Source organism: Megalopta genalis, chromosome 15, assembly GCF_051020955.1.
Source record: "Megalopta genalis isolate 19385.01 chromosome 15, iyMegGena1_principal, whole genome shotgun sequence".
NCBI lineage: Eukaryota > Metazoa > Arthropoda > Insecta > Hymenoptera > Halictidae > Megalopta > Megalopta genalis.
This window is the reverse complement of record NC_135027.1, coordinates 3901939-3928473: the sequence shown is the minus strand read 5'-3', so window position 1 is coordinate 3928473 and position 26535 is coordinate 3901939. Positions and strand designations below refer to the sequence as shown.

Below are 26535 nucleotides of genomic sequence, written 5' to 3'. Positions count from 1 at the left end.
TTCCATCGTTTTATTGCCCCTGATCAGCCCCCACCCTCTTCTGTCTTCGATTCTCATCCATTGTACTCGTCGACGTTTCTGGATTGCCCGATCATTGATCTTAATCTTCCGATGCTCTCTATTTCTGCTTCGTTCCCCGAAAAAATTCAACCACGATACCGGAGTGCTTCTTTTGGAGCTCGAGATAGAAAATTATAATGTTCTGCTTGTAAATTGTACCGAATTCTTTTTTTCTTATCAGCGACAGATACTTGTTAGGAAGCAGATAGAGTAGTTGGTGTAATAAATCATATATTAAATTTTTCTATTAAAATATAAACGAAATAAAAGAATACACGCTACATTTTGTTAGTGTTAGTGCAATAGAATCGAAGAAGCAATTAATTTGATCGATTTCGAATTTTCAGTTTTAGTTTCCCTAACTCAACTATGTATTTTGAAGTTTCGGATTTTTGATGGATTGTGATTCGCCAGTCAACGTGTTAATTTTTACTGCAGAAGCCCGGGAAGCCGATATCTATTAGATCATGGAAATGCACACTTTACTCTATAATCTTGCTATAAAATCTATGCATTTTATACTTAATGACTTACCTAATATATTGACTCGTGTCGCGAGAGTATATTTGAGAAAGAAAAAACACGTCGCATATACGTATCGTAATGTTTAGAATAAAACTCTACTGGCTTATATGGCGAAATTTGCGTCTCTGTTCTTCGACCGTTGCTCAAGCGTTCGCGGATAATGAAAACGTTTTTACCTAAGCGAAAAGCTCGCGCGACGTGCAAAAACGATATACACACACGGCAAATTTCAGTTAAACAATTCGCCGACGGGTGCATTTTGTTAGATATGCGCGTATCAAATAATTCTCCCCTGGACTCCCTCCCTGAATAAATAAACTGCAACGAAGCCGCGGCCGCGTGCATACATAAATGAAACATGCCCAGGCTGTTTTCGTTAACCGCGAAACCGCGTATCCGTGCTGTTTTTTACAATATGCATTTCGGTTTTATCAATATTGTCTGCCGGCGAGCCAAATCGTAACGCGTTTGTTTTCATCCGGCAATCTGTTCGGCGCATCGACTCGATAAGGTTCCGACTGTTAAGTCATTTAATTCCAATTTGTTTAACGCTGACCCTATCGATCACTAAAAGCGGCTAACGCGTGTAGCTCTATAAGGAAGACTAAATTAGCTTAGATCTTTCGCTAGTTTTACTATAATGTACGCTTGAACTAAGAAATCAAAAGACGGTTAAATTATTTATATATATATATATATATATATATATATATATATATATATATATATATATATATATAATATATAATAATATAATAATATTATTATATAATATACAATAATATATAATAATATGTAATATATAATAAACAACAACAACAAAATATATATATCAGAACTTCTTCGATTGTAATAATTTTTTTAAAAGAAAAAATATATATATTTTTTTTTTCTTTTAAGAAAATTATTATAATCGAAGAAGTTCTGATCATAGTAACTGTGAAGAAAATGATTTGCACTCGAAGAGCCATTCCAACTTGAAATCCAAACTAGAGTCTCTGACCTACGGTATTTCCATTTTACACGATTTATCGCATTTTGTACATATGTAATTGAGTCTCGTGACTCATATAGAATATAATAAATATAGTATAATAAAATATAAATAAATTTGATAATATAAAAATGATTTTGATATAACAATTTTTAACGGGGCGACTCCGTGTTACCACTCGAGTGCAAAGGGTTAAAATAACAATAACAGGAGCATGTCGCGCATCTGCCAACGATCCGGCCCTAGGAAAATTTAAAAAAACAATGGCGAAACGATCGCAGAGTCTTTCTGTTGCCCGGCAAGAGTGTAAAAACCGCGCCGGTATGCGTAAAAGCGTTGACTCGATGCGGATCGGATCGGAGCGGAGCGGAGCCGAGCCGAGTGAAGCAGAGCGGCGTAATCCTTCCAGTTGCGAGCTTCTTCGTCGCGCCACGGTTTCGTTGTGTAACGAGTAGCCGTCGTTCCATGTACAAGGCACACACGGTCGTATCTTCCCTCGCAAAACCGCTCGCGATGGTGTCGTATTGTCGTGAGTAACATTCGCCTCCGGTTACCAGTCACTGTCCCACAACCAGGACGCGAGCCCAAACAACGCGATCTTCCGCGGACCGATCAAATCTCGCCGGGTTTCCCTCGGGAAATCGCTGGTTCGCGGCCGTTTCGCCTAAACGTGGCCGGTTACCACCGAGCAGGTTCTTTTTCGCGGCAGGTTGCGTAACGCGTGTGCCTGCAGAACGAAAGCCACGAGCAGAAATCGATGGCGGGTCTCGTCAAGATTCGTCGGGAAGCAGTGCAATCAAACGGGAAACGGTTGGATTCGTTTGTTCGGCGCCGATCGCGCGTGGCATGATCCAGGTGATTAGAACCGTTTGAGGATCGGCTGTTTTCGTGGATCCTCGGATGCTCGGGTGCCGGTCGGCTTGGTTCTCGAATCTCATCCTCGGGATGGTCCTTTTCCACACCGTTAGCGTAAGTGATGGATGGCGAATCGTACATTTCATTTGAAACGTAATAGCGTGTGCAGTCATCGATCGCGGCGCTTTGCCTGGCGCAAGGTTGCGGTTTGAGGTGACAGAACTTTGCGTGACCCGTTCCGATTTTTCGTCGGATCCGTCGACACGAGCCCCGGCGTGAAACGGAGAATCGACCGATTTGTATCGAAAAACGAGCCTCAAGGACGGAGAAAAATCGTGGCAGACACCGATCGATCGATCGGTCGTATTACATAAACAACAAAACAACCATTGCGCTAGCCGGACCAACATGGCGGCCAGCGAGTTGAATCTGCACTTTATGCAACCATGGCTGACCTACAGTCGCGACAACGCGGTGGAAGGGCTCCAATGATCACGGCCGGCTAGAATTCCTCTGTAATTACCAGGCTGCTTGCGCGACAGACGTCAGACAAACGCGTCTTTCGTTCGCGCTTTTCCCACTTTTCCCGGCTAGATTCGTCGTCGCGATCCGGTCGGCGAAACGGGGGTGATTCATGCCCAGTGCAACACCATGATCGCCAGAAACCGTTCGATTAACGCCGCGATAAACAATTTTCCGCAATCGTTCGCGCGTCGTCGAGGTGGTCGCAACTTTCTCGCGAACCGTTCCGTCCTCGCGAATTTCTTACAGCGAACCGGGCGACGGTGTAAAACAAGAATAACCGCGAATCTTCTTCCCGGCGCGAATTAGCTGTGCGCGTTGTTCCAGATGAACCCGAGGGTGGAGTACATCCCGTTGCCGCGAACATTGCCGAACGAGCTGTGCCTGACTTGGAAGAACATCTCGTACACGACCCAGAAAAAGTGCAACGGCGATCTAAGGGCGATGTTCGGCCTGCAGCGCACCGAATACGTCACACTCTTGGAAGAAGGTACTAGAGAATCGATCCGATCCCAGCGATCGAGCCCGAGAGAGATCCCCTTGATCACCCGTGTTTCGCGTTTCAGTCAGCGGCGTAGTTAATTCGGGGATGCTGATGGCCATCATGGGACCAAGGTAATTTCCACCGGGGCTTTCCGAAACGCCTTCGACCTCGATCGGGAAAGGCGTTCTCTCGGGAAACGATTTTTCGAGTAATTCCAACGTGTGGAGCCAAATGGACCGAACCGGTTCGCAAGTTTTCTATTGTCGCGGCCAATCGGCTCTGCTCTTTCAGTTCCGCCGCTTTTTCGTGTCGAAGGTCTGTCAAGGCAGAGATTATATCGAGGACTCGGAAAATATTGCGGGCGCTTAGTATGCCACAGGGTTGTTAATTGTTTCCAGCAGGACGGAATGTTTCCTCGACTGAACGAACTTCTCGGTTTGCAGCGGCGCTGGGAAAACTACGTTGCTCGCGACGATCAGCCGGCGAGTCAAAGGTTCATACGTCGTTTAGACACCACGATATCGAACATTGTCACACGAACATCCTCTAACATGTTTCCACAGAATTGGCTGAAATGTCTCTCTCGCCCTCCGAACTTAAACAAACTTCTTTTCTCAGTCGCTCTTTCAAGTCTCTACACTTTCTCGTCTCTGTGTACGCTCTATCTAAATCTTTATACCCTTTCGAATCTCTGTATTTTTTAAACTCTTCACATTCTGTCAAATACTCTACTCTTTTTCGAATCTCAACACTCTTTAAAATCTTTATACCTCTTTCAAATGTACAACACATTTTTAAATATTTACGCTCTTTCCAATCCTTTTTGCATTCTTTCAGTCGTTCCTTTAAATCTCTACATGTTCTTTCAAGAGCCTACGCTGTTTAAACTGTCTACACTCTTTCAAATTTGTATACTCGTTTGAATCAACACGCTCTCTCCATATCTTTATACCCCCACCAAATCAAATACACTCTTTCAAATCTTCACGCTCTTCGACACTATTTGAGCTCTCCGACTAAAACGTTCATCCATTCCGGGACACATTAAACCGACTTCTAACGCTGACAAATGACAAGTCCTTCCCGCGGAAAATGCCGATCACGGAAAATCGAAATTTCTCGTTGACAGGCAGTGCGACGGGCGAGGTACTGCTGAACGGAAAGCCGATAGACACGGAGCAGATGATAAGGATATCGGGATTCGTTCCGCAAATGGACCTGGCGGTCGAGTCGCTGACTGTTCAAGAGCACATGGAGTTCATGGTTGGTTCCCTCGATTAACCCTCGCGTTAGCAAATCGAATACGTAAATCATTGTAGATTACATGTACGAATCTTTATCTTGAAGCGACAAGATAACGTAATATCGTCCAAACAATGGACACTCAGAATTGTTCCGTGATTATAAATAGACGGCGGATTTTTATGATGGATAAAAATTATCGGTAATAACAGCAAACGGGAGTTAAATATAAATATCTTAATGAATTTAGTATATTGAAAATAATATAGTGTGTGAAAGTCTTCAAATGTTTTCCTATCTAATCTGATGATTTATAAATAAATATGCATTTAAATGCAAATTTTTAAATATACAGGGTTCCCCGGAAAGAATCATCCGATTTCAAAAATTTATATTTTAAAAAATTACACACAGAAAATTATAATTCAAACACGAATATAACGGGAAAATGTGCGAGTTTTACTTTTTACCCCATTGGCACTTGGAGGTTCGGAATTTTCTTAACACGGAACTACCAAACCGTTAGATTGGTCGCAGTTCATCCGATAATATGGTTCTACACAGTTGGCCTCCGAGATCACCCGACCTGACCCCATGCGACTTCTTCCTTTGGGGATTTGTGAACGATCTTGTCTTTGCACCACCTTTACCTACAAGTGTAAATGAACTGAAAAAACGCATTTGTGATGCTGTACAAACAATTACCAGAGATACATTACACCGTGTTTGGCAAGAACTTCCATATCGCAATGATATCATACGTGTAACGAAAGGAAGTCATATTGAACACTTGTAAACAAAAACTCACACATTTTCCCGTTATATTCGTGTTTGAATTATAATTTTCTGTGCGTAATTTTTTAAAATATAAATTTTTGAAATCGGATGATTCTTTCCGGGGAACCCTGTATATTAAATATATACTTGCATTTAAATATGCGATAAATTATAAATAAAAATGCATAAAATCCGCAGTCTATTTATAAGAACACGAAGAATCGTTTGAAGGAATCACAGTAAACGGGCAGCTTAGTACGTGCTTGCTAGCATAAAGGTTAATACAGTCGATCGATAGCACCCTAGTTTTATGAAAATTCTCTGTTATCGAAAGGCCTGCATGAAAATGGACAGAAGGGTTCGCTCGAACATCCGAAAGCAGCAGATCGCCGGCGTATTGGCAGAGCTGAATCTAGAAAAGTGCACGGGCAGCAGGCTGTCTGCTTTGTCCGGCGGAGAAAGAAGAAGAGTCACCCTGGCCGTTCAAGTGAGCAACCGTCGAATAGTAGAGAACACGGTTTCGCCGAAAGCTCGAGAGTCGAATCTGCCTAATCGCGTTAATATGAAGTAGACATAGGGTAGCGAATGTTTTCTAGCTGCTGACCGAGCCCAGCATCCTGTTCTGCGACGAGCCCACCACAGGACTGGACAGTTACGGCGCTCTGTCGGTCGTCAGAACCCTCAGAGAGGTCGCAGCCAGAGGAAAAATCGTCATGTGCTCGGTCCATCAGCCGGCATCAGGTCTGCTCGACATTTTCCACGAGGTGCTTCTGCTTTCCGGCGGAAGGGTCGCGTTTCAGGGGTCGTCCGTCGACGCCACTGAATTCTTCGACAGGTTCGACGCTGCCATTCACGTATCTCGAAATCGCGCGTTGCGCCCTTTAACCCTCTCGAGATGCATTTTCTCGGCAATAACGTATTAATTCATATTATATTATATTATATTCAATTATGTACAGTATATTCTCTCTTTACAGTGGGGTTTCAATAATAATAGCTTTTATTCGTGTGTACGGGTAAAAGACCCTTTGTTACGTACAAATAAAAGATACATATGATGATACGATACGTGGACAAATAACTTTTCTAAAATTTTACTAAACGATTTGAATTTTATCGAGACGATAGAACAGCTGGTTCGCTAGACAATTCGTGAAATCATCAAATTGTCTAATAATCCGGTCGTTCTAGTACCTCAAAAAGAGATTCAACTCGTTCGATCCGATTTTAAAGTAGTTACACTGTTTTAAAAAATATTCAGATATAATAAAATATTACATTATAATATACAATAAAAAGATATAATAAAAACTGGATCGAGTCCGATTACAAAGCAAATGATGCATCTTAAATCATTTCTGAAGTCCCGATAGCCTCGAAAGGGTTAAATTTGGCGAAATCGCCGAGAACCACGGTGTTCGTTTTCCAGCCTGGATCTGAGATGTCCGCCGACCTTCAACCGCGCAGAGTTCTACGTCTCTCAGTTGTCGATCGTCCGGGGAAAAGAGACCGAGAGCTATCAGAAGGTAAATAATAAATAACAGCGAGGTATATATGCAAGGAGCTGAGGGTACGTACGCTCCTCCCCAGGTGAACTGGATCTGCGACCAGTACGAGAAGTCGAAGTACGGTGAAAACGTGTCGAAGCTGATCGAGTATTCGTGCAACGGCACGCCGGACGCCAACCCACTGCCATTAATATTTTCCGACGTCCCGCCGGCTCCCATCGCTTTCAAAAAGGCTCTGCCTCTCACGCAGATCGAGTGGCTCACCTGGAGGACCTACGTCGACTACAAAAGAAGCAGCACCACGCTTCTGCTGCGATTCGTCACCTACCTGGTGAGGCTCCACAGATATCCGATACAGAAAGTATACAGGAAAGCGAGGCAGTGTACAAATTGTTACCTATAGAACAACTCAAACACTGGAGGAAACTTTTTTCGCATTTTAAGGGACGAATTAGTAGAATTCTATTTCTTTATGACTCATTGTTTCCGAGATACCAGAGAGTTTCAGAAGCTAATCGGTGTAAGATCACGTTTCTTTGAAAATGAGTCACGCGATGTAAACACATCTTTGACAGATGATCTTTCGGTCGATAAATCAATATAATCGACTTCTTCGTAAATAAACAATAGATAGCAGCATTTATATCGAGCGCGGAATGACGAAACAAAATTTAAAAAGATTATACGAAAAGAATAAAAATGAAAGAATCGATTTAAGAATTAATTCAATTTCTTCTCATTTAATTATAATAAAAATTGTGGTTTCTATTATCAGTGGCATTGTCATTTTTTTACAATTTGCAAAATCCTTATTTATCAGAATTTTAAGATTGATACGCTTGCACCGATTGGCTTCTGATTAGTCCACATTGGTGACTTTGAGCAGATCTTTGTCGCCAAAATTAAAGAAAAGCACACTCGATACCATTTAGATCATCCCCTTTCGACCTCCTCGCTTTCACTGTACAGTAATGTCTCCTTAATCGACGCTCAGTTTGCGCACAAAAATGGACAATTTGGGAAGAGGAGATACGATTATTCGAGCCTCGCAGCTCGTTTTTATATTTCTTGACAATTCGTAACTATGAAAACGAACCGCAAGGCTCGAATAATCGCATCTCCTCTTCCAAAAATGTCCATTTTTATGGACAATCTGAGCGTTAATTAGAGAGACATTGTTGTACAGTAATGTCTCCCTTACTGACGCTCAGATTATCCACTAAAATGAATAATTTGGGAAGAGGAGATACGATTATTCGAGCCTCGCAGCTCGTTTTTATATTTCTTGACAATTCGTAACTATGAAAACGAACCGCAAGGCTCGAATAATCGCATCTCCTCTTCCCAAAATGTCCATTTTTATGGACAATCTGAGCGTTAATTAGAGAGACATTGTTGTACAGTAATGTCTCCCTTACTGACGCTCAGATTATCCACTAAAATGAATAATTTGGGAAGAGAAGATACGATTATTCGAGCCTCGCAGCTCGTTTTTATATTTCTTGACAATTCGTAACTATGAAAACGAACCGCAAGGCTCGAATAATCGCATCTCCTCTTCCCAAATTGTCCATTTTTCTGGACAATCCGAGCGTCGATTAGAGAGACATTACTGCACCTCGAAGACGAATTTTCGAAAACCCGACAAACGTGTGGGTTGAAGCTGATAGGCCTGGTGATCGCGTCGCCGTACGTTGGCATCACGGCGAAACGGATGAACCAGGGCGGGATACAGAACATGCAGGGTCTGTTGTACCTGGTGGTCGTCGAGACCGTGTTCACCTTTAATTACGCCGTCTTCTACACGTTCCCGCAAGAGTTGCCGCTGCTGCTGCGCGACATCGCCGGCGGACTTTACGGGCCAGCGCCGTATTACATCAGCAAAGTGGTGGTTCTGGTAAGAGAGAGAGAGAGAGCAAGAGAGAGAGAGAAAGAGAGAGACGACCAATTGATGAGCTAAGCCGAGTCTACCGACGCCTCATTTCATAAACCTCGTTCCGATTGTACTCAGTCGATTCCAAACGCTATTCCATCAACCGTATCGATCGAAATTCTACCAGTTCAGATCGAAGTATTTTAGCGCATTCGAATAGAAAGCTTTTTAGCTACACAGTTTGCACTAACGTTTCTAGATGCCCGGAGCGATATTTCAGCCGCTGCTCTACTCGGTTCTGATATACAATATCACTGGATTGAACGGTGGATTCTTAGGATTCATCTACTTCACACTGCCAGTAGTATTCTGCGCCATTTCCGCGTCCGCTCTCGGTGAGGACTCGCAAACTACTATAACGCTTCCTCGGTTAAACTCTGTATTGTTGACGATGTGTAGAACAATTCTGTGCTTCATTCAGCAATTTTTTCAAACATGCATTCGAAGATATTTCTCGTAGACTTGTTATAGCCCTTCTTGTGTCGTTCCTAACGCGACAGCAATTTGTGTTTCCTTTAATTGCCGAAAATTCGATAATTAAGTGAATAAATTTGAATACTTTGGGTCAGCGTTGTCCCAGCCACCGCCTTGCGAGGCCCGCACGCTTTCGATTCCATGTTCAACCTTCATACAACTCCGTTTGCTCTGTAACCATTTCGCGATCTATCGCATAAAAACATTCTTATCTCTATTCACCGGTGATCTAACGTGATCCATAATGAAACAGGTCTGCTTATATCGGCGTCATTCAAATCGGTGGACACGGCCTCTTTGTTCTCCGTGCCGATCGACTTCCTTGGCCTAATGTTCTGCGGGATCTATCTGGATCTCGGGTAAGTAGAAACTGTCTTAACCAGTTAGCTGTTGCGACATCTTCGAAAAGCGTGTACATAAAATGTGTCGCAAAATGTAACAGATCGCGAGTACGCTATCCCTGATATACTATACGTACAGTTTCTTCATGATAATTATTTATATTTTTCTATTTGTCCGTTTTATTTCGTCTCGGCCTCCAAATATTCACGTCCGAAAATTTACGAATGTATTTGCAATTCGAACAGCATAAATAAAAATTGTCTACATTAATTGTACAACACAATAGCTGCGTGCACATTTATTTATTTTCTTAATAATATTAGTGGCTTGTGAAACTAATGCAACGGTACTTTCTAATTGTTCAAAAACCCCTAGTCATAACAGAAAATATTGTCGTTTCTTGATGACTCGTCAAAGGCAGCTGACTGGTTAAATTGCATCTAAATTTCGAATCGCTATCAACGATTGTTCGACAGACACCTGGCGCCAGGAACCGCGTGGTTAAAGTACCTGTCCCAGTTCTACTACGGTCTGGAAGCGGTTTCCTTGACGCAGTGGTTGCTGATCCATCATATAGGTATGCTTCTTTTCGCCGAGAATACAGGAAAGAATTCCGAAAAGTCTGCTTCTCATGCCGACTCTGTGTTCTCGAAGATTGCTCCGCAGACCCGGAAGAGCCCTGCATATCGAGCGGTCTCGAAGTCCTCGAGAAGTATGGTTACCTACCGAACCACTACGTGACGGATCTGGTCGGCCTGCTGGTGATATTCGCCGTCAGTCATTTCGCCGGTTTCCTAATCATTCGGCACAGAAGCCGCAAGGAAGCTGTTTACTGACGCTACACCGACATTATCAAATTTACGCAACACTTGTCTGTCATCTTGATATTTAAATAAACTATGATAATAAAAAAACCAAGTTCCGCTATATTCCTACACCACTACTGCTACGCGACCTGTTATATGCCAGGCGTCTTGGCGCATCAAGGAATTATTCGTGCGAAATTATCGCCCGAAGGGTGCGCGATTAAAAAATACCACGCGTAGGCGTGGAACGTGCAGCGAAGCTCCGCCCATTGTTCCGCCAACTTCTCTTCGAGACTTCGCCATTCGATGCTTCGAATACTATGCGACATGTTACGCTAACGTCGCGGTTAATCAAGCATTATTTCGTGAGAGATTATTCACTGGAGGACGCGCGATTAAAAAGTTTTGTAAACAGGCCCTTTCGCACCCATCGCTGCTGTTAGACCGCAAGGATATTTTCCCCGAGGATATCTTCTCTCTCGAAGTAACCAGTAAAAATTCAGGACACCGACGGGATCGCCGCGAGGCAAGGAACGTCCGCAGCTTTGCAATTTAATAATATATTGACTTTCAAGTAATTTACTATAAATTATATGTATATATATATAATATGTCTCTTATGTATAATTACATTATATATATATATGTATATGTATAATACCTATAGACAATTTCGAAGACACGGAATACGTGGCAGCGCGAACTGTAAGCGTTCGCGAACATACGCGAGCTTAATAAACGTAAACGATTGCTAACACCCGAGGAGCGGAATGCGCGGTTTCGTCGGCGATCGGCTGGCCGGATTGTCGAGTACAAAAGGGTTCTGTCGTTGAGTCGTCACAGCCGCCGACGAGTCGCGGTTTGCACACCGTCGTCACGGACGGATTCCCCGTTCGTTCGAGCTTAGTTGCGTAACCTAGATTTATTAGTAACGTACGCGATCGATAGTCGACAACCTGTTAACTACCGTTTCGTCGTTCCGTCTTATCTCTATGTTTACTTTCCTCGCGTGAACAATAGAAAAAAGGTCGAAATCTTCCGGGATTGTACACGGAATCGTCCGCGCGGTGTCGATCTCGCTTGGAGTATCCAAGCCGACGTGGAAATGGAATTGCGATGGCAGCAGGTCGGGACTCGAAGTACAAAAGAGTCTTTCTTTGCTCTAGGAATGTTGCGGGCAATGTGTCGGTTTACCCCGACACCGGAACTCGAACCTAACGCGTCCATGCTCCGATGTTCGAAGCGGACCGCTCATGGTTTCCGGCGAAAGTGTCGGAGAAGGCGTCGAGCAGCGTTGCCAGAGAATTGATGGCGCGAGGGGAATCTCTTTGCCCTCCACTTAGCCCGTGCCCCGTAATCGTCGACAAACTGAAGTTGGAGTGATGGAGGGGATACGTAGCAGCACTGGATCGTCACGTGACGTTGCGTAGGTCAGCTTTCTGGCCACGACGCATCCTCGCCACTTCGGTGTCCTGCTATCCGAGACTCTCCGGGTGGAGGACGGCGGGGAAAAAGGGAGCTTATGGACGATTGCGGGGGTTGCAACGTTCAGGGAGCCCCGCGCGCCATCAATTTCCTGGAAACACTGGTGTCAAGGAGCAGAGGGGAATCGAGGATCGAAGTTGTCAGAGCCGCGCGTTAATCTCGATGATTCTAAACTTGAAAAAATCGCTAATCTTCTCGTCCTTCCAGGCTTTCGTCGGTGCTGGCCGCGTCGGAGCTTGCTAATTTGCTCCTCCCCGTGGATCCTATAGGCTTACCGAGCGAGTTTCAGCTTCGCGGGAGGAGCTACGGCGTAAAAACATGCTGATCTTGGCCGTGGACCATCGGCGAAGTGCTAGACAGGGTCGCTCTGGCCCCTGTTCGTCTTCGATCCCGCTCGGTAGAGCCACATCGGATCTGTACACCTAACTTTCTGCTGTCCGGATCAGCGTCCAAGAGTTTCGTGCAGCGGGTATGTACAAAGGGCTAACAGAAACGTTCTCGAAGGGAAGACGAGCGTGAGAAATGAGTCGAGGATCGATGCGGGATCCGGTTGCCGAGGCGAGGACCAAACGGAACGGAGCTCGTGTGTCGTTGCACCGACGGCAATACGACGACGAAGGGACGACGATAACGGACCGTGCGGATCCTGCTGCTATCGGTGGCTTGCCGATTCGTCAGCAGGAACAGGACTTCTTCGTACTCGTCGGCGACTGGTTTAACGCGAACCGCTCGCCGTCGGTCTGGAACTGCGATCCGTTCCCCTTCATCAGCTGGTCGTTCTGCAGTATCTGAAACGAAACGTTCGATTCGATTCGATTCTCGTTCGAGACACCGCGATGGAATTTAATCTAATTTAATCTAACTTAATTTAATTTAATTTAATTTAACTTAAGTTGAGTTAATTTAATTTAATTTGACTTAATTTTACGCGAGTGCGAGCTCTTGCTGCTATGGTAATCATAATCCTAAAATATGAGATGACTCGCAATGATACAAAATAATTAATCAAGCGAAAAAGAGAACTCGATCAATTCTTTGTAATTATTAACATCGACAAAGACACGATTCAAAGAGTTAAATCGGCCGTATAGCGTTCGGCGAAATTCTTCCACGAGGATCGGCCGGTGTTTAAGAGCTATCGATTGCTAATATTTAAATTAAATCTCGATAGAATAGGTATTGATATTTCGATGTTATATATCGGTTACGGTATAGTTTTGCTCGAATAATACCGGGTATCGAAATCATACCGGCACGCGAAGCCCCTGGTTGGCTAACCTGTAAATTAATCCGGCAGCGCGAGAAGCGGCACACTGGTAACGTAATAAACATGCTCGGAGAAAGAAAGTAGTATCATTCATCTGTACAAGGGATATCGAAAGAATAGGCAATCGACTCTGCCACCTGCGTGACGACAGCACGGAGAGACAGTCAGGAATTATCTCCCGCGAACTGAAACCTCCGTCGTTAAGACGATCGCCGCAAACAACGTCACAGACAAATCCCGGGGACGTGACGGACAGTTAATCGCGATCAGGATGCAAATAGCTGCACGAGATAGCGACGAAAATCTCTTTTGAGTTGGGCATTATATCGAATAAATTCTCAGTAATTATAATTAAATATAATATAATTATAATCTAATAAAATTTTATTCGGATAATATATCGAATAAATTTTATGAACAAAGTTGTATTCGAATAAAATATATCGAATAAATTCTACGAATAAGATTATAACAATATATCGAACAAATTCCACGGATAAAATAGTGTTCGTTATTCGAATAAAATATGCCCGACTCCGCGTTTCTAACTTTAACGTTAAAAAGGTCTACTCACTTTACTGACGAGGAATCTCGCCGCTTCCTCGATGTTGATGTTCTCCTTAGCGGACGTCTCGAACCAACCGGCGAAGTTCTTCTCCTTGCAGTACTCCTCCATCTTTTGGGGCGAGTTGACCAGACCCTCCCTTTGCTGGTCGCACTTGTTCGCCAGGAGGACGCAGGGAATCGCGGAACCATCGGGCAGCTGCACCTTCGAGTCCAGATCCTGTTTCCATTTCACGACCGCGTCGAGGGTCGCGCTCCGCGTCACGTCGAACACTATGAACGCACCCACCGCCTCCTTGTAGTACACTCTGGTCATGTTGCCGAACCTCTCTTGACCTGAAAAACCGAAAAACACAGCTTCAGAAAACTCTCTGCCGAATGAGCCGCGGTCGTAACGTAACGAAACGCGTCCTCGCGTGAATTTATGGGATCGCGAGGGCGCGCGCGCGCGTGCGCTTGTTTTCGCACGGGTCTTGGATCATTGACTGACCTGCGATGTCCCATAGCTGCAGCCTGATAATCGTGTGGGGGTCCCAGTTCAAGACTTTCAGCGCGAAGTCGACGCCGATCGTCGCGCGATAATGCTGCGAGAAGAACTGGTGGACGTATCTCTTGATGATGGACGTCTTCCCGGCGCCGAGCTCGCCGATCACCAGGATCTTGTACAGGTGCTCGCGTTTCTCGCCTATTCCGGCATTCGGCGCATTGTTCTGCGACGACTGCAAGAGAAAAGGACATCGTTAGTCGCCCGCTACTTCTCTGGCAACAGCATCCATCGAGCACTACGACGAATCGCCTGCAACGACTCGATGAAATTTTCCCCGAAATAGCATGAACAGTCCTCGATATCGCCGGTTGACTATTCCCCCCGTTTATTCCTGGCTCGCGTTATCGTCTATTCGCACGGAATAAACGATCGAAAGTGCAACGTCTCCGTAAATGTATTTACCGTACGGTTTATCTAATTAATGCGCTCTAGGTTTCTAAATGTGTACGGTAATTATCGGCCGGCGATTCCGCGTTTCGTCGTTCTCCTACGGGGCAATTGCTCGTTATCTTATCGCGCCCCGGACAAGAACAATAACGATTATTACCGTTGACAAAAGTCGCGTCGGGAAACCGATCGATCACGGAAAATTATGAACCCTCGCGCTATCGGTGATGCAATCGCAATTTTTCCACTGCTCGAATCGCAGTTTCACCGCGACACCCATCATTTCCGTGAGGAACAATCGAATCCATTCAATCCCGAAATGGAGATTTATAGATCACACGCGTTCCCGCGACCTCGGCGGCGTTCGCTTCCGTCGGAAAGTTTATCGACGACAGTTCGTCGCAAGTTCGTCGGATCCGTCTCGACTTCGATATTCGATGCAGCCGCGCACTTCGTGTATCGAAAACAATAGCCCGCGCGCGGCGAAAGCAGCGAAGAACCTCCGGTGAAAGTTCCGGGAGAAAAATGACTGGCGAACGAACCCTGCACCGCGTCCACTTTTTCGGGTAAACCATCAGCTTGTCGAAGTTCAGCTCGAAGTTTTTCCAGAAGTTTCCCTCGGTCTCCATGGTTCAGGACGGTGTGCGAGGATCGGCGCGCGATCTTGCCCGTTGGATCCGAACCGGATAACGCGCACCACAGAAATGACTCAGTCCGAGGGACCGACCCAGAATCACGAGCAAACAACTCGAGATCGTCGGCTTTGGGGCACCGTACGCATGATTTGTGTCCGACGAATCGCGACAATCGGCCCGAGTGACGCGCCACAAATGGAGAAACTGACGCGCGATTCGAAGCGTTTTGTTTCTATCATAAGTAGCAATGGTAAATTGTGCATCGTAAATCTACGTATTTTAATTAATTATTGTTTGCGTTTATGGCGTTAAATGATTGTTTGTATAGTCCAGGCAACTTACCCCATTTCAGCTTGAATACTTCCTGAGCTGCCCTAAGACAATATTCTTCGTGAAGACGAGAGCTTCGTAGAACGAACTATGGCCGATTCAATTGTTTGAATAGAATTTTCGTTACAGTGCATAAGCGTGGATCGGTGAGTTTTTGGTTTGTACACTTGAAGAAATTTAATGTACAACTATTATGATCCTATGATGGTTCTGTAGAAGCTCTGTATAATTTTTGCGTAATGTATCATTTTTTGTATAATGTATATTATTTGTAAAATTTATGCCTTTTGTACAATGTACAATTTTTGCATAATTGTTGTGTAATTTTTAATAGTTTTGGTACACTAAGCGATCTATAAACCGTACATATATGTATAAATAAATACATAAACGAATAAATAAAAGTCTCCGATATCGATTGATCTTCAATCCGCCGTGATCGAGCATTTCGAAACGATATAAATTCGCTCGATTCGCGTGTACTTTGCCATTCTCAGTCGCGACTGAAATATTAGCTTGTCCCACATTGCAAATTGCAGTCATAATTTACAAAATACTCTGCTATTTTGTTGGAAACAGTTTTCCGCATTGCGCGTGCCGGTCGATAACGAAGCAAACTGTTTGGACAACAGTTTTTATAATAATAATAATAATAACAACAATAGTTTATTATCGTGAACGTGAAAGAATGGATGATACATAGTGTGCAGTAAAAAATCATATATTAAAAGAGATATAAAGAACGAGTAAATAAATAAATAATAAAAACAGCAGAACAAGGAAGTAATATAATATATGTATGTGTGTGATACGCAACGACGATTTTCGTGCCGCATTCGTTGAGAAACAATCGCAGCAGAATTTCGAACACCGCGAAACGATCGAATCTGGCGACAATGAATGGTCGAACTGCAGTGCAGAATAACCCCCCGTCTTCTCGGACCCGTGTCTCTAAAATGTTGGTTCGCGCGACAAAGGGGGGTGTTCTATTGTTTTACCGAGCCGTTTACCCTCGGCGAAGATCCGCCGTCTCCCAGGTTCTGTAACGACCCGAGCTCGTTGCACTTAGCTCGCTTCTTGGGTCCCCTAACAATAAATGTCTCGAGCCCGGGGGAGCGTTGCTCGCGCCGCGTTTTCCTCTCGAGACGTCGGCCAATTAAGCTTCTCCGCGGACAGGGGAGAAGATAGAGCACGCGTGTAGTGCAAAACAGTAACACGAAACTCGTCGCCGGACCGTCGCGAAAAAGTTCGAGGCGCGAGGGACAGAGCGAAAGAGCGGGAGGAAGAAAAAGAGAGAGAGAGAGAGAGAGAGAGAGAGAAAGAGAGGGCGAGAGAGAAAGAGAGAGAAGGAAGCGTGTCGTAGGACCACAAACCGGGACCGCAGAGACGCGTCCATCGATTCTGCGTCATGGAATTACAACCGTCCCGCGACGGTTTTGAAATTCAGCCCGCGAACGACTGGCAAAACTGCCGTGTCGCGCCGGTTTGCCGGTTGCGCAACGAGACTGCCGATCGAGTAGCAAGTGGATACGGAGAAAAATCGGCGGCCGGGTGTCGAGTTCTCCCCGTGCTGCGTGGCGATCGATTCCGCGATCGAACGAAATGGCGACACACGTTTCGATCGATCTGATCGTTCACGCTTCGATAGCAAAGCCTCGTCGGCAGTCTTTTTAAAGCCTCGTCGAGGTTCGATCTTTATCTCCGCCCATTGTCGAGGTAAACGATGCATTAGCGAGGCGCGTTACGCAAACCGCTCCTCGAAATGACGCTTTTCAAGTGAATTTTCATGCACGCATTACTCAAGCAGGCCGCGATAAGCTCCGCCGTGAACTTGGCTGGAGTCTCGTGACCAGGTGGAAACAGATCTGCGGGACGGGGGCTACGCATAACAGATCTAACGGAAAATGTGTGTGTTTTATCTAGGTCGTTGCTTTAATGAGATTCCGAAGCCACCCTGGGACTCCGACTGCGCCCAAGTCCCAGGCCGATCGGCGTGTCAAACGGGAATCGAAGAAACTAGCGAAACGCTACGCGAACGGATCGCTGAAATCAATTATAAAAGCGGGAATAGAACAGCGATCCTGGAAATGATGCGGTCGCTGCAGAAACACCTTCACCCTCGAGAAAATGAAAAGGAAATGTAACATAGGGTGATTCTAGTTGTTGGGCCGAGCTGTAGCTGTCTGTTCCAGTCGAATTTAGACGAAATTTATGCAGAAAGAATTCGCGCAGTTTAACAAACTGTACTGTCCCATGGTACGATTTTTTTCGCAACTTGTTTATTTATATAGAGCTGCATATCTTTTTGCAGGTAGATCGATTCTCTGGAACATTCTTGATAAAAAAGTACCAAAGGAATTAATCGCGAAGGTTCGACGTAGAAAATTATATGAAATTTGAAATATCTCGGGAGACGTTGATTTCTTTTGCATTGTACCCCCTAATTCTGTTTCACCGACAACGTTCTCGACTTGCAGTAATGTCTCCCTAACTGACGCTCAGATTGTGCACAAAAATGGACTATGGAATATGGGAAGAGGGGATACGATTATTCGAGCCTTACGGATCGTTTTTATAGTTACGAATTGTCAACGACTATAAAAAACGAGCAACGAGGCTCGAATAATCGTATCTCCTTCTCCCAAATTGTCCATTTTTGTGCACAATCTGTGCGTCAGTTAGGGAGACATTACTGTACCTGCAAAAATATATGCGGTTCTATTTAAAAAAAGAAAACAGTGTACAATCTGTGAAAAAGATTACACTATAAGATAACAGAGCTTGTTAAATAGTGAAAAATTATTCTGTACAATTCTTATTTTCTAAATTCACCTGTAACGGAGCTCGGACTCGGCCCAGTTACTGGAAACCATAACACTCGAGAAACGAGCAGAAGGTTCAGCGCGACGGGATTCGAATAAATCGCTAAAAGAACTACAAAGAAGTGGGAACAGAAAGCACTAAGGCGAGTCATCGAGACGGTGCTCACCGTGCTGTCCTGGATGATCCCTTTGCTCGTCTCCGCGCTGTCGGCCATGGGCCCCATGGCTGCCGGATGCATCTGATGCACCGGATGCACCGGGTACAGGTCGTTCTGACGATTGTAGCTCTCGGTGTAGCCCTCCTCGATGCCGGCCAGGTAACCGACCCCGGTCTCGTCGTCGAACGTGCCCTCGAACGTCGAGAACGTGTCGAACTTGTTCACGCTGATGTGTCTGGCCTTTTTCTTCGTGGTGTCCTCGCGGCGCGAGCTCTGCTTCCGTTTCTCCTCGTCGTTCAGGTCGACGGCGATCACCGTTTCACCAGATTCGGAGTCGCGGGTGGACTCGAACAGCCGTCGCTGGAAAATAGCGCGTTTCTCCTCGAGCAACGAGAGCTTGCGGCGGACCTCGTGCGGCGGCGACTTCGTGTGGATCCCGGAGTCCGATTCCGATTTCGAGCTCAACAATGACTTCCTCTCCCCCGATTTACCGGGCTTCTGCTCCGGCCATTTCGAGATCGCGTAGGGCAGCGTCGAGCTGCAGTGTCCGGACTCCTTGTCGGACTTCTCGCGGTCCGGAGTATCTAAGCGAAACACGGCCGGGTTCATCGGGAATCGGCGGTAGCGTGCAAGATGGTTAGTCTAGCCGGTACCAACAGATTAGAATGGTTAAAACGAAGTGGAGCGATCTGGTGGCAACCGAAACGGTCGATTACGCGAGGAACCGGAAAGCGATTCTGTCGCCGCAGGAATCGTATGTTGCAGCGGTAAATACGAAAAGGGATTAGGCAAACGACCTAACGAATCCTAAAAGCATCCTAACGAACTTTTCTCGAAAGTTTCTGTACATCGCAAAGCTACTGCGAGTAGAATTTTCAGAGGTTCTCTAATGGGAGAGGATGGGCGATGCTTGCGTCGGCGTCTTTAAATCCAGGGAGGTCGGGAAAGTACTGTCCCTGTATTAACACCTTTTAAAATGCAATAACTTCTTCGAAACTCCATTAAATGGCTCGAATTTTCGATAATTTTCTTAGCACCGACCAAAAGAGCTCCGTGTACCTGAGCGAAATACAATAATGTCTCTCTAATTGACGCTCGGATTGTGCACAAAAATGGACAATTTGGGAAGAGGAGATACGATTGTTCGAGTCTTGCGGCTCGTCTTTATAGTTACCGATTGTCAATAATTGTAAAAAGAAGGCGCAACGTTCGAATAATCACATCGCCCCTTCACAAATTGTTCGTTTTTGTGTACAGGCTAAGCGTCAATTAGGGAGAATTTACTGTGTACCTAACCAGTTTGACGTAGTTTGCTAAAGTTCCGGAAGGTAATTATAACAATTCTGTAAGGTCTGATAATTAGAAAGTTCGAAAAGGATAGGAGAAATAAGCAACGAGACTATTATTTATTCAATACAAAATTTGAAAAAAAGTATTTTAGCCATTGTACGACGAACTAGTCCCCGTAAAACCTCCACAAGGTTCAAACCGTTTAGTCCAGTTTTAAGAAAGTAATCGCGTTTTAAAATGGAATCGTCAGAAGTCAGAAAAGCCGCTAAAGTACAATAAATAATTACCGAAAACAAAGAAAGAAATGCGACCGAAAGGCTAAACGAGGGAAACGAGGGGAGTACGAAGAGGCCTAGCTACCGTCAACTCGAGCCAGAAGCGGATGATCGAGGGAACGTGGTGAGGGACTAAAAGAGGCCGAATGGTCTCTCGATCATGAATTAGAGAGCGAAGAAGAGAGGTTCGAAGAAGAAGCTGGAGGCTGAGACCGGCCGCCTCCTGGATGGCTCACCGTGCTGCGCAGTCTTCGAGAAGCTCCTGATGGTCAGCGACGGCGACTTGCGTTGCACTACGGTGACGGTGGTCACCGGTTTCTCCGCGAGCTTCTCCGGTTTCCTGGCGTCCCCCTTCTCCACGGTGACGTTGGCTGCGACGGCGACGGCGACGGCGACGTCGTCACGTGGCCCCGCTGACTCGTTGTTGTCGCGCTGGTGACCAAGCCTCTCGATCCCGTGCCCCTTCCGTGCTCCGATCCTCGACGGGCTGTCCGAGAGGCTAGGCGATTCCTGCGACGATTGGCTCTGGGATCGGCTGCTGTCACCACCCTCGGGCGTGTGCCGCGGTTCCTGCTCCGCGGCCGACAGACGGAACTTGTTCAGGCTCAGCTTGCGCACCAGCGAGTGCGACTTCTTCTTCTTCTTCTTCAAGGTCGAGGCCGAGCCGACATCCTTCTGATCGTCCTCCTCCGCATCCGGACTCCTCTTGCGACCCGTCTCTGTGTCGGCAGACGATCTCCCGTCAGACGGCCAAGAATTCTCGGACGGGGTTTAGGTAGCTTAGGGTACTCGGAGGGGGGTCTGTCGTGGTTTCAGGAGCCGGAGCTCCGAATACGCTAGCAAGCGAACGTCGGAACATGGCAGAAAGTAATCTGATCGATGATGATAATAATGTTTATTTGATCGACGAGAGTCCTTATGCGGCAACAATATGACAATATGTAGCACAAGTAGTATGTTAAAAAGAAAAAAAGAATAGGGAGAAGTGATAAAAAGGAACAATAGAAGATAAATCGAGCGATCGAGATGATTAGATAAAGTGAAAAATGGATACAATAATAGAGAATAATACAGTGTACGATTGTTAAAACAAAGACAAATAAGATTAGTGTAAATGGAAAGAGCATAAGTAGGAAAGAATCGAGAAATTAAAGACGAAAAGAAGCTATCGTGCAAGAAATGCATGATTAACACGATTACAATTTGTTAGTTATTAAAGCTAATTTATAACAATTTATAATAACTATCGAGTTAACTAATCGTTAATTATTAATGAGGTTACTCTTTGCCCAATTATTACAAAAAAAAAGTTATAATAACTAACGAGTTCTAATCGTTGATCATTAATCGGATTACTTTTTGCTCAGCTCCGCGTTGAAACGCCTCTGAGACAGCGGCCAGCGACTCGAACTCGCTCGCAACGGCCTACCCTCGGGGAAAAATGTCGCAAGTTGCTTGCTAGAGTGTCCGCAGCTTAAGGGAGGGTTCGTGGGTGGATCGCGTGGAGTTTCAGAGGATCTGGACCCTGTCGAGGGACTTTGAAGAAGACCGAGGCTCGATTTAATTGGCTAGGTGGAGAACAATCGACTGTCGCGAATCGAATCGCAATTAACGAGCACCCGCAACCGTCGAGATAGCCGGGACCTATTAAGACGACCTCGAGTCTCGAAGAATCTCTTGACGGATTCTGGGTCGCGAGGGATCGATCGGTCACGGGTCAAGTGTCGCGGCATTCAAAACAACGGAACAATGAAATCCGGATTCGGACGGCGAAACACCGAAGGCCCCTCTGAACACATTCGTGGTGGACGACGCACCGGTGCGTCGGAAGTAGCTTGGACACTGGTTGCCGTCGCGAAGAGCTTCAAATGAACCGGTGGATCACAAAAATCACAAATCTGAGGCTTTCACGGTCTGACCGTCGAGGTTATGTCAAGGTTAATTTTAATTGTTCGGGACTGAATCGTGTTCTTTCGAAATTATTTCAAGTGTGACCAATTTCTGTACGTTCCGTCTGTTTTCTATAATTATATATAATTATAATATATATAATTGTGTATAATATAACTATATATAATTATATTTATCGAATAGGATATATTAAATTTTTCTATTCTCTTATCTCGTTTATTTACGAACAGAAAAATGTAATACGTCTTATTTGATAAATGTAAAGTTGATTATGCCCACAGTAACCGGCTCCACTACCTTAATTCCGACGGACACGACAGAGAAGAAATTTGCCGAGCGAAATGTGAGAACGATCGCGCGAATGAGATTAGTCACTGGACGATCGCGAGCTATGAACCTTTCTCTTCAGCATCCGGGTCCGTCGGTGTGGCGGCGTCCTCGCCGGACCTGCTCTTCTTCTTGATCTTGAACAGGCCGCCCTCCTTGCGGAAGCTGCTCGTCAGGGCGCCGAATCTGCTCCTCTTCTTGTCCTCGGGCGGGTTCGCTGTGCCGCTGGTCACAGTGTCCAGGCTGGAGCTGCTGTCGCCGACGGTCACGTACTCGCCGGAAGTGGTGCCTCCGTGCTTGTTCCGCTCCTCCTCGGACGAGGACCGGCCGATCACCGTGTCCGGCGAGCTGCCACCCTCGTTTGCGTTCTCCTTCCGATCCATCCTCGCGAGGCCTCGCGCGACGACACCACCACCTAGGCCAGCCCCCGGGGGGTTGAAAGGAGAGGACACACACTTCGATTCTTTCTTCTGTTCTTCTCTCTTCTTCTCTTCTTTCCCCTTCTTCCTGCGCCCTCTCGCTCTCCTATTGCCCGTTTTGTCCGCCGGGGCCGAGAAGCAAGCGCACGGGACACGTACAAAGCGTTTTGCGTCTCTCTCTCTGGCCGCAGAGAGCCGGCGGGTCCGCAGTCCACGGCGTGGCTTCTTCCAGCGCCAGCGGAAACCTTAGAAGAACTCGCTTTCTAGGTCCGATCGGCCACCGACGGATAATCCGACACGTTTCCCCCTCCGTTTCCTACGTCGACCATGTATTTCCAGCTGTCGATCCCTTTCCTACGATCGAGCTCGCGCGCCCGTCCTCACGCCGTCGTCGCGGTTTCGCGAGACGCTCCGCCGCGCTGCCACGGCCAGCGGACGATGCCTTTTTGAAATGGAGACGCCTGGGAGACTCTGGGGACACCCGTCACGCAGGATACACTGTCGTTCATGTGACAACCCGGGAGGAGGACGACCTCGGATCGACAACCACCGCAGACACCCCACGACTTTCGGGTTGGTTGCGCGCCGATCGAACCGAAACGATGCTAAACTCGTTCGCCGTTCCCCACCCCATCTGGGTCATGCCATGATAATTTCACGATCCGATCGATAAACTGCTTTCGGATGGACGCGACCCTTCGACCGAGAATACGCGAGAATGGAACCGAATCCGCCTTTCACCCTCCCGCGCCCGTTTCTTGGGTGTTCGGAGGTTCGCCGGGCTACAGACTCAAGATTCGGAGATCGAGCCGATTTGATCGACCGGTTTCGCGATTAGCTTGGCGATTAGCTTCGTGATTAGGTTTTCTGTCACCCCTTGCGATACACAGATTGTTCAAGAAGAGCGTTACTCTGAATTCAACGGGGTGTACAATATAAAAGTCTGCTGCAAGTGTGATCTTCACAATCGTCAGATGAGAATCCAATCGAAAATGTATGGACTATCGCGAAGATGATGCTTCGCGGAAAGATTGTGCATAAACTTGAGGACAAAAGTTACGAAACGTGTTACACGGATGCACATTCTTGGGTATAGTAAATCTTTTTAACACGGGGTAAAGATTTATATTGTGGCAGACATATTTTACTTTTCTATAATTTCTTAATTCATTATACTTTTCTTTTATTTTTCATATCAAACAATTTTCTTTCTACTTTTCAAAGCTGTCGTTATTTTTTTATTTGCCGTATGCGCTAAATAAAACAACATACGTAACAATATAAAAAACGTGTTGTATGCTTACCTGTGATATGTAGTTTTAATTTAATAAAACGTATATTAGTTAAAGTATCTAATTTTACTCAGATGTTAACGATACGGAAAGTTGCTTGACTTTTGTCGGTAAGTGTATATTAAAATAACTGAGCCGAGATGTGAAAACGACATGGACATCTTTACCAAGGTGATACGTGGAACAGGTGAAAATTATGTCAAACGTAGCGAGACCAAAACGTTGTCAGGTCGATTAAAAAAATAAAAAGATTTACACAATATTAGGTAATCGCAACGTCACCTGTATACTTCGAAGTGATTGAAAACCAGTTATTACTTGTTTAAATACCGTTCCAACGCTTCTGATAACAGTGAATACAGATAATCGACGAATCGTCGGACCGAGTCACAGTGAATTCGACTTCCGGGGAACACTCGGATCGGATCGCGATCGATACCGCGGGAATCTCGCGAGAATTCGAACGCTGGGATCGATCTGGGTCAGCAGCACTGTCTTCGATCAGCGTCTCGATCGACGGGGAGCAATCGAAGTTCCCTAAACGGGAAAAATACGAGAAAGATGCGGGACGAGAAAGGGGAAAAAAGGGAGACGCGACTTCGCGAGGAAACAACGAGACACGAGAGAGACTGGAAGCACTGGCACCAGGTCGAACGGTGTGTCGAGTCGCACTAAATGCACAGGTAAAAATCGGTGAATCGGGGCGACAAGACACGAGGGGGAGGAGCGTGTCACGGTGCCCCTCCACGAAGCCGAGCTTTCCGCGCTTCTTGGTCCTTTGCTGGCCGCCATGGTCTTCGAACGCGATGCCGTCACGCACTGACTAATAGTTACTAATAGTAACTAATATTAACAAATATTAACTGATATAAATTAATATTAACTAATATTACCTAATAATAACTAATATTAACTAATAGTAACCAATAGTAACTATTGGTATAATAATATAATATAATATTCTAATAATAATAATTAATATAAAAAATATTCTATAATATAATATATATTATATTATAATAGTAAATATTGATATTTATGTAAAATAAAAATTGTCTTCATTAATTGCAAGATGCAGGAACTACGTAAACATTTATTTCTGAGATGATTTGCCAAGATTCGCCAAAAGTTTGCTCACCCGTTTATGCGTAAAAGGATCTTCGATAATACTAGATGTGTTTTCCTCGAAAACCTGGATTGTTTATCAAAGACCTAGATTTTATATATAATTTTTATTATTAGTACTACTATTATTAATAATATTATTACTGTTATTATTAGTATTAAGCAAATCGTCAAGAATAGCGAGGGCATTAAACAGCGAAATCTACGAGCAGTAGACCGACCGAGATTGCGGACGAAAAAAGCCTGCGCTAATCTCCGGCTCAACTTTGGACTTTATCAGAGTGTCAACCCCGTTCGATGCTAATTAATTAAGTGAACTACGATGCGGCGGCACGCAACCGGCGACGGTGACGCAAAGTACCGACCAGCGACGCGTAATTAGCGCGTGAAACGCGACTGCGACATGTCGCGGAAGACGCCTCCCGAATGAGAGCGTCGTTCCGAAACGAGATCAACGAACGAACAACATAAACATTCGGCTTTGTATCGGAACAATTCGCTCGAAGAACGCTGTGAACATTTCTATTTTATTGATATTATTTTAATTACTAAACAGAAATGTATTTTAATTTCATTTTAGTATAATTTAAATTCATTTTTTCGGTATAACGGACTATCCGATTGGATGATTGATAATATTAACATAGCGTCATATGACGATCTTATGAAAATTAATTTAACTAACTTGATTCATTAGCTTAACAACCAACGACGACTTAAAAGTCTTATTAGTAGTTGTCAGACTATTTTTTAACAGTGCTGCATGGAATACATAATGAATGCTTGTATCTCGGTGAGAAAACACTAAACATGCTTCGGTCTATGTGGCAAACTATTTTGTTAAACAATTGAAGCCATTTGTTCGTAACCACCACAAGTTTAGCAACCGATATTTCAAGAAAGTCAATCCTTTCCGCCTATCTTCTTTATTCCATTATCAATTTTGTCTCTCTCTCTCTCTCTCTCTCTCTCTCTCTCTCTCTCGATTTTCTCTCCGAACATTATTTTCTACGTACACATTTAGGGGATGAAATTTTCGCGTTCTTTTAAATTCTATTGGATAAATCTGAGTCGGCAGAATATAGTTATCTGAATAACTCTTTTAGTCTTAAAAATTAACCCGTTTGAAGTTTGCAACTTCAATTGTTCTCCTCGTTATATCTGCCCGAATCCTGGCCG

The 26535-nt window shown here is 45.1% G+C and overlaps 2 protein-coding genes across 11 annotated transcripts in view; one reads left to right on the top strand and one right to left on the bottom strand.

Annotated features, from left to right (window-relative positions):
• The first annotated feature begins 1841 nt into the window (after positions 1 to 1841).
• bw (brown) lies at positions 1842 to 10634 on the top strand. 7 transcript variants are annotated; one of them, XM_033483797.2, is made up of 14 exons: positions 1842 to 2434; positions 3284 to 3446; positions 3523 to 3571; positions 3884 to 3933; positions 4570 to 4703; positions 5794 to 5946; positions 6056 to 6294; positions 6889 to 6985; positions 7050 to 7298; positions 8631 to 8864; positions 9100 to 9235; positions 9628 to 9733; positions 10193 to 10293; positions 10371 to 10634. In XM_033483797.2, exons 1-14 carry the CDS (start codon positions 2426 to 2428, stop codon positions 10550 to 10552), a joined length of 1902 nt encoding a protein of 633 aa, XP_033339688.1. In that variant the 5' UTR covers positions 1842 to 2425; the 3' UTR covers positions 10553 to 10634. The 7 variants fall into 7 exon arrangements, with proteins under 7 accessions (XP_033339688.1, XP_076382807.1, XP_033339701.1 ...); XM_033483788.2 differs by having other exon boundaries at positions 1845 to 2548; XM_076526690.1 differs by lacking the exon at positions 1842 to 2434 and adding an exon at positions 2599 to 2949.
• Positions 10635 to 11066: 432 nt separating this feature from the next.
• Rab32 (RAS oncogene family member Rab32) overlaps positions 11067 to 26535 on the bottom strand; it is a 31577-nt gene continuing 16108 nt past the window's right edge. For 2 of the 4 annotated variants that reach the window (XM_033483768.2, XM_033483760.2), the window contains exons 2-4: positions 14329 to 14557; positions 13849 to 14174; positions 11067 to 12795 (exon numbers count right to left, since the gene is read on the bottom strand). In XM_033483768.2, coding sequence (XP_033339659.1) covers positions 12682 to 12795; positions 13849 to 14174; positions 14329 to 14557 — 669 coding nt within the window. In that variant the 3' untranslated portion in view covers positions 11067 to 12681. Of the gene's footprint in view, positions 12796 to 13848; positions 14175 to 14328; positions 14558 to 15314; positions 18309 to 18726; positions 19302 to 20518; positions 21002 to 22590; positions 24951 to 26535 lie in introns of those variants that run through there. The other 2 variants (XM_033483752.2, XM_033483777.2) reach the window with 2 other exon arrangements.

What these genes read in the sequence shown, in the direction of transcription:
- bw (XM_033483788.2), top strand. Translation starts at nt 2,480, where the DNA reads ATGCTCGGGTGCCGGTCGGCTTGGTTCTCGAATCTCATCCTCGGGATG. An exon ending in AGACCGAGAGCTATCAGAAG is followed by an intron (nt 6,986 to 7,049) that starts GTAAATAATAAA and finishes GCTCCTCCCCAG; the next exon opens with GTGAACTGGATCTGCGACCA. An exon ending in GGGATCTATCTGGATCTCGG is followed by an intron (nt 9,734 to 10,192) that starts GTAAGTAGAAAC and finishes ATTGTTCGACAG; the next exon opens with ACACCTGGCGCCAGGAACCG.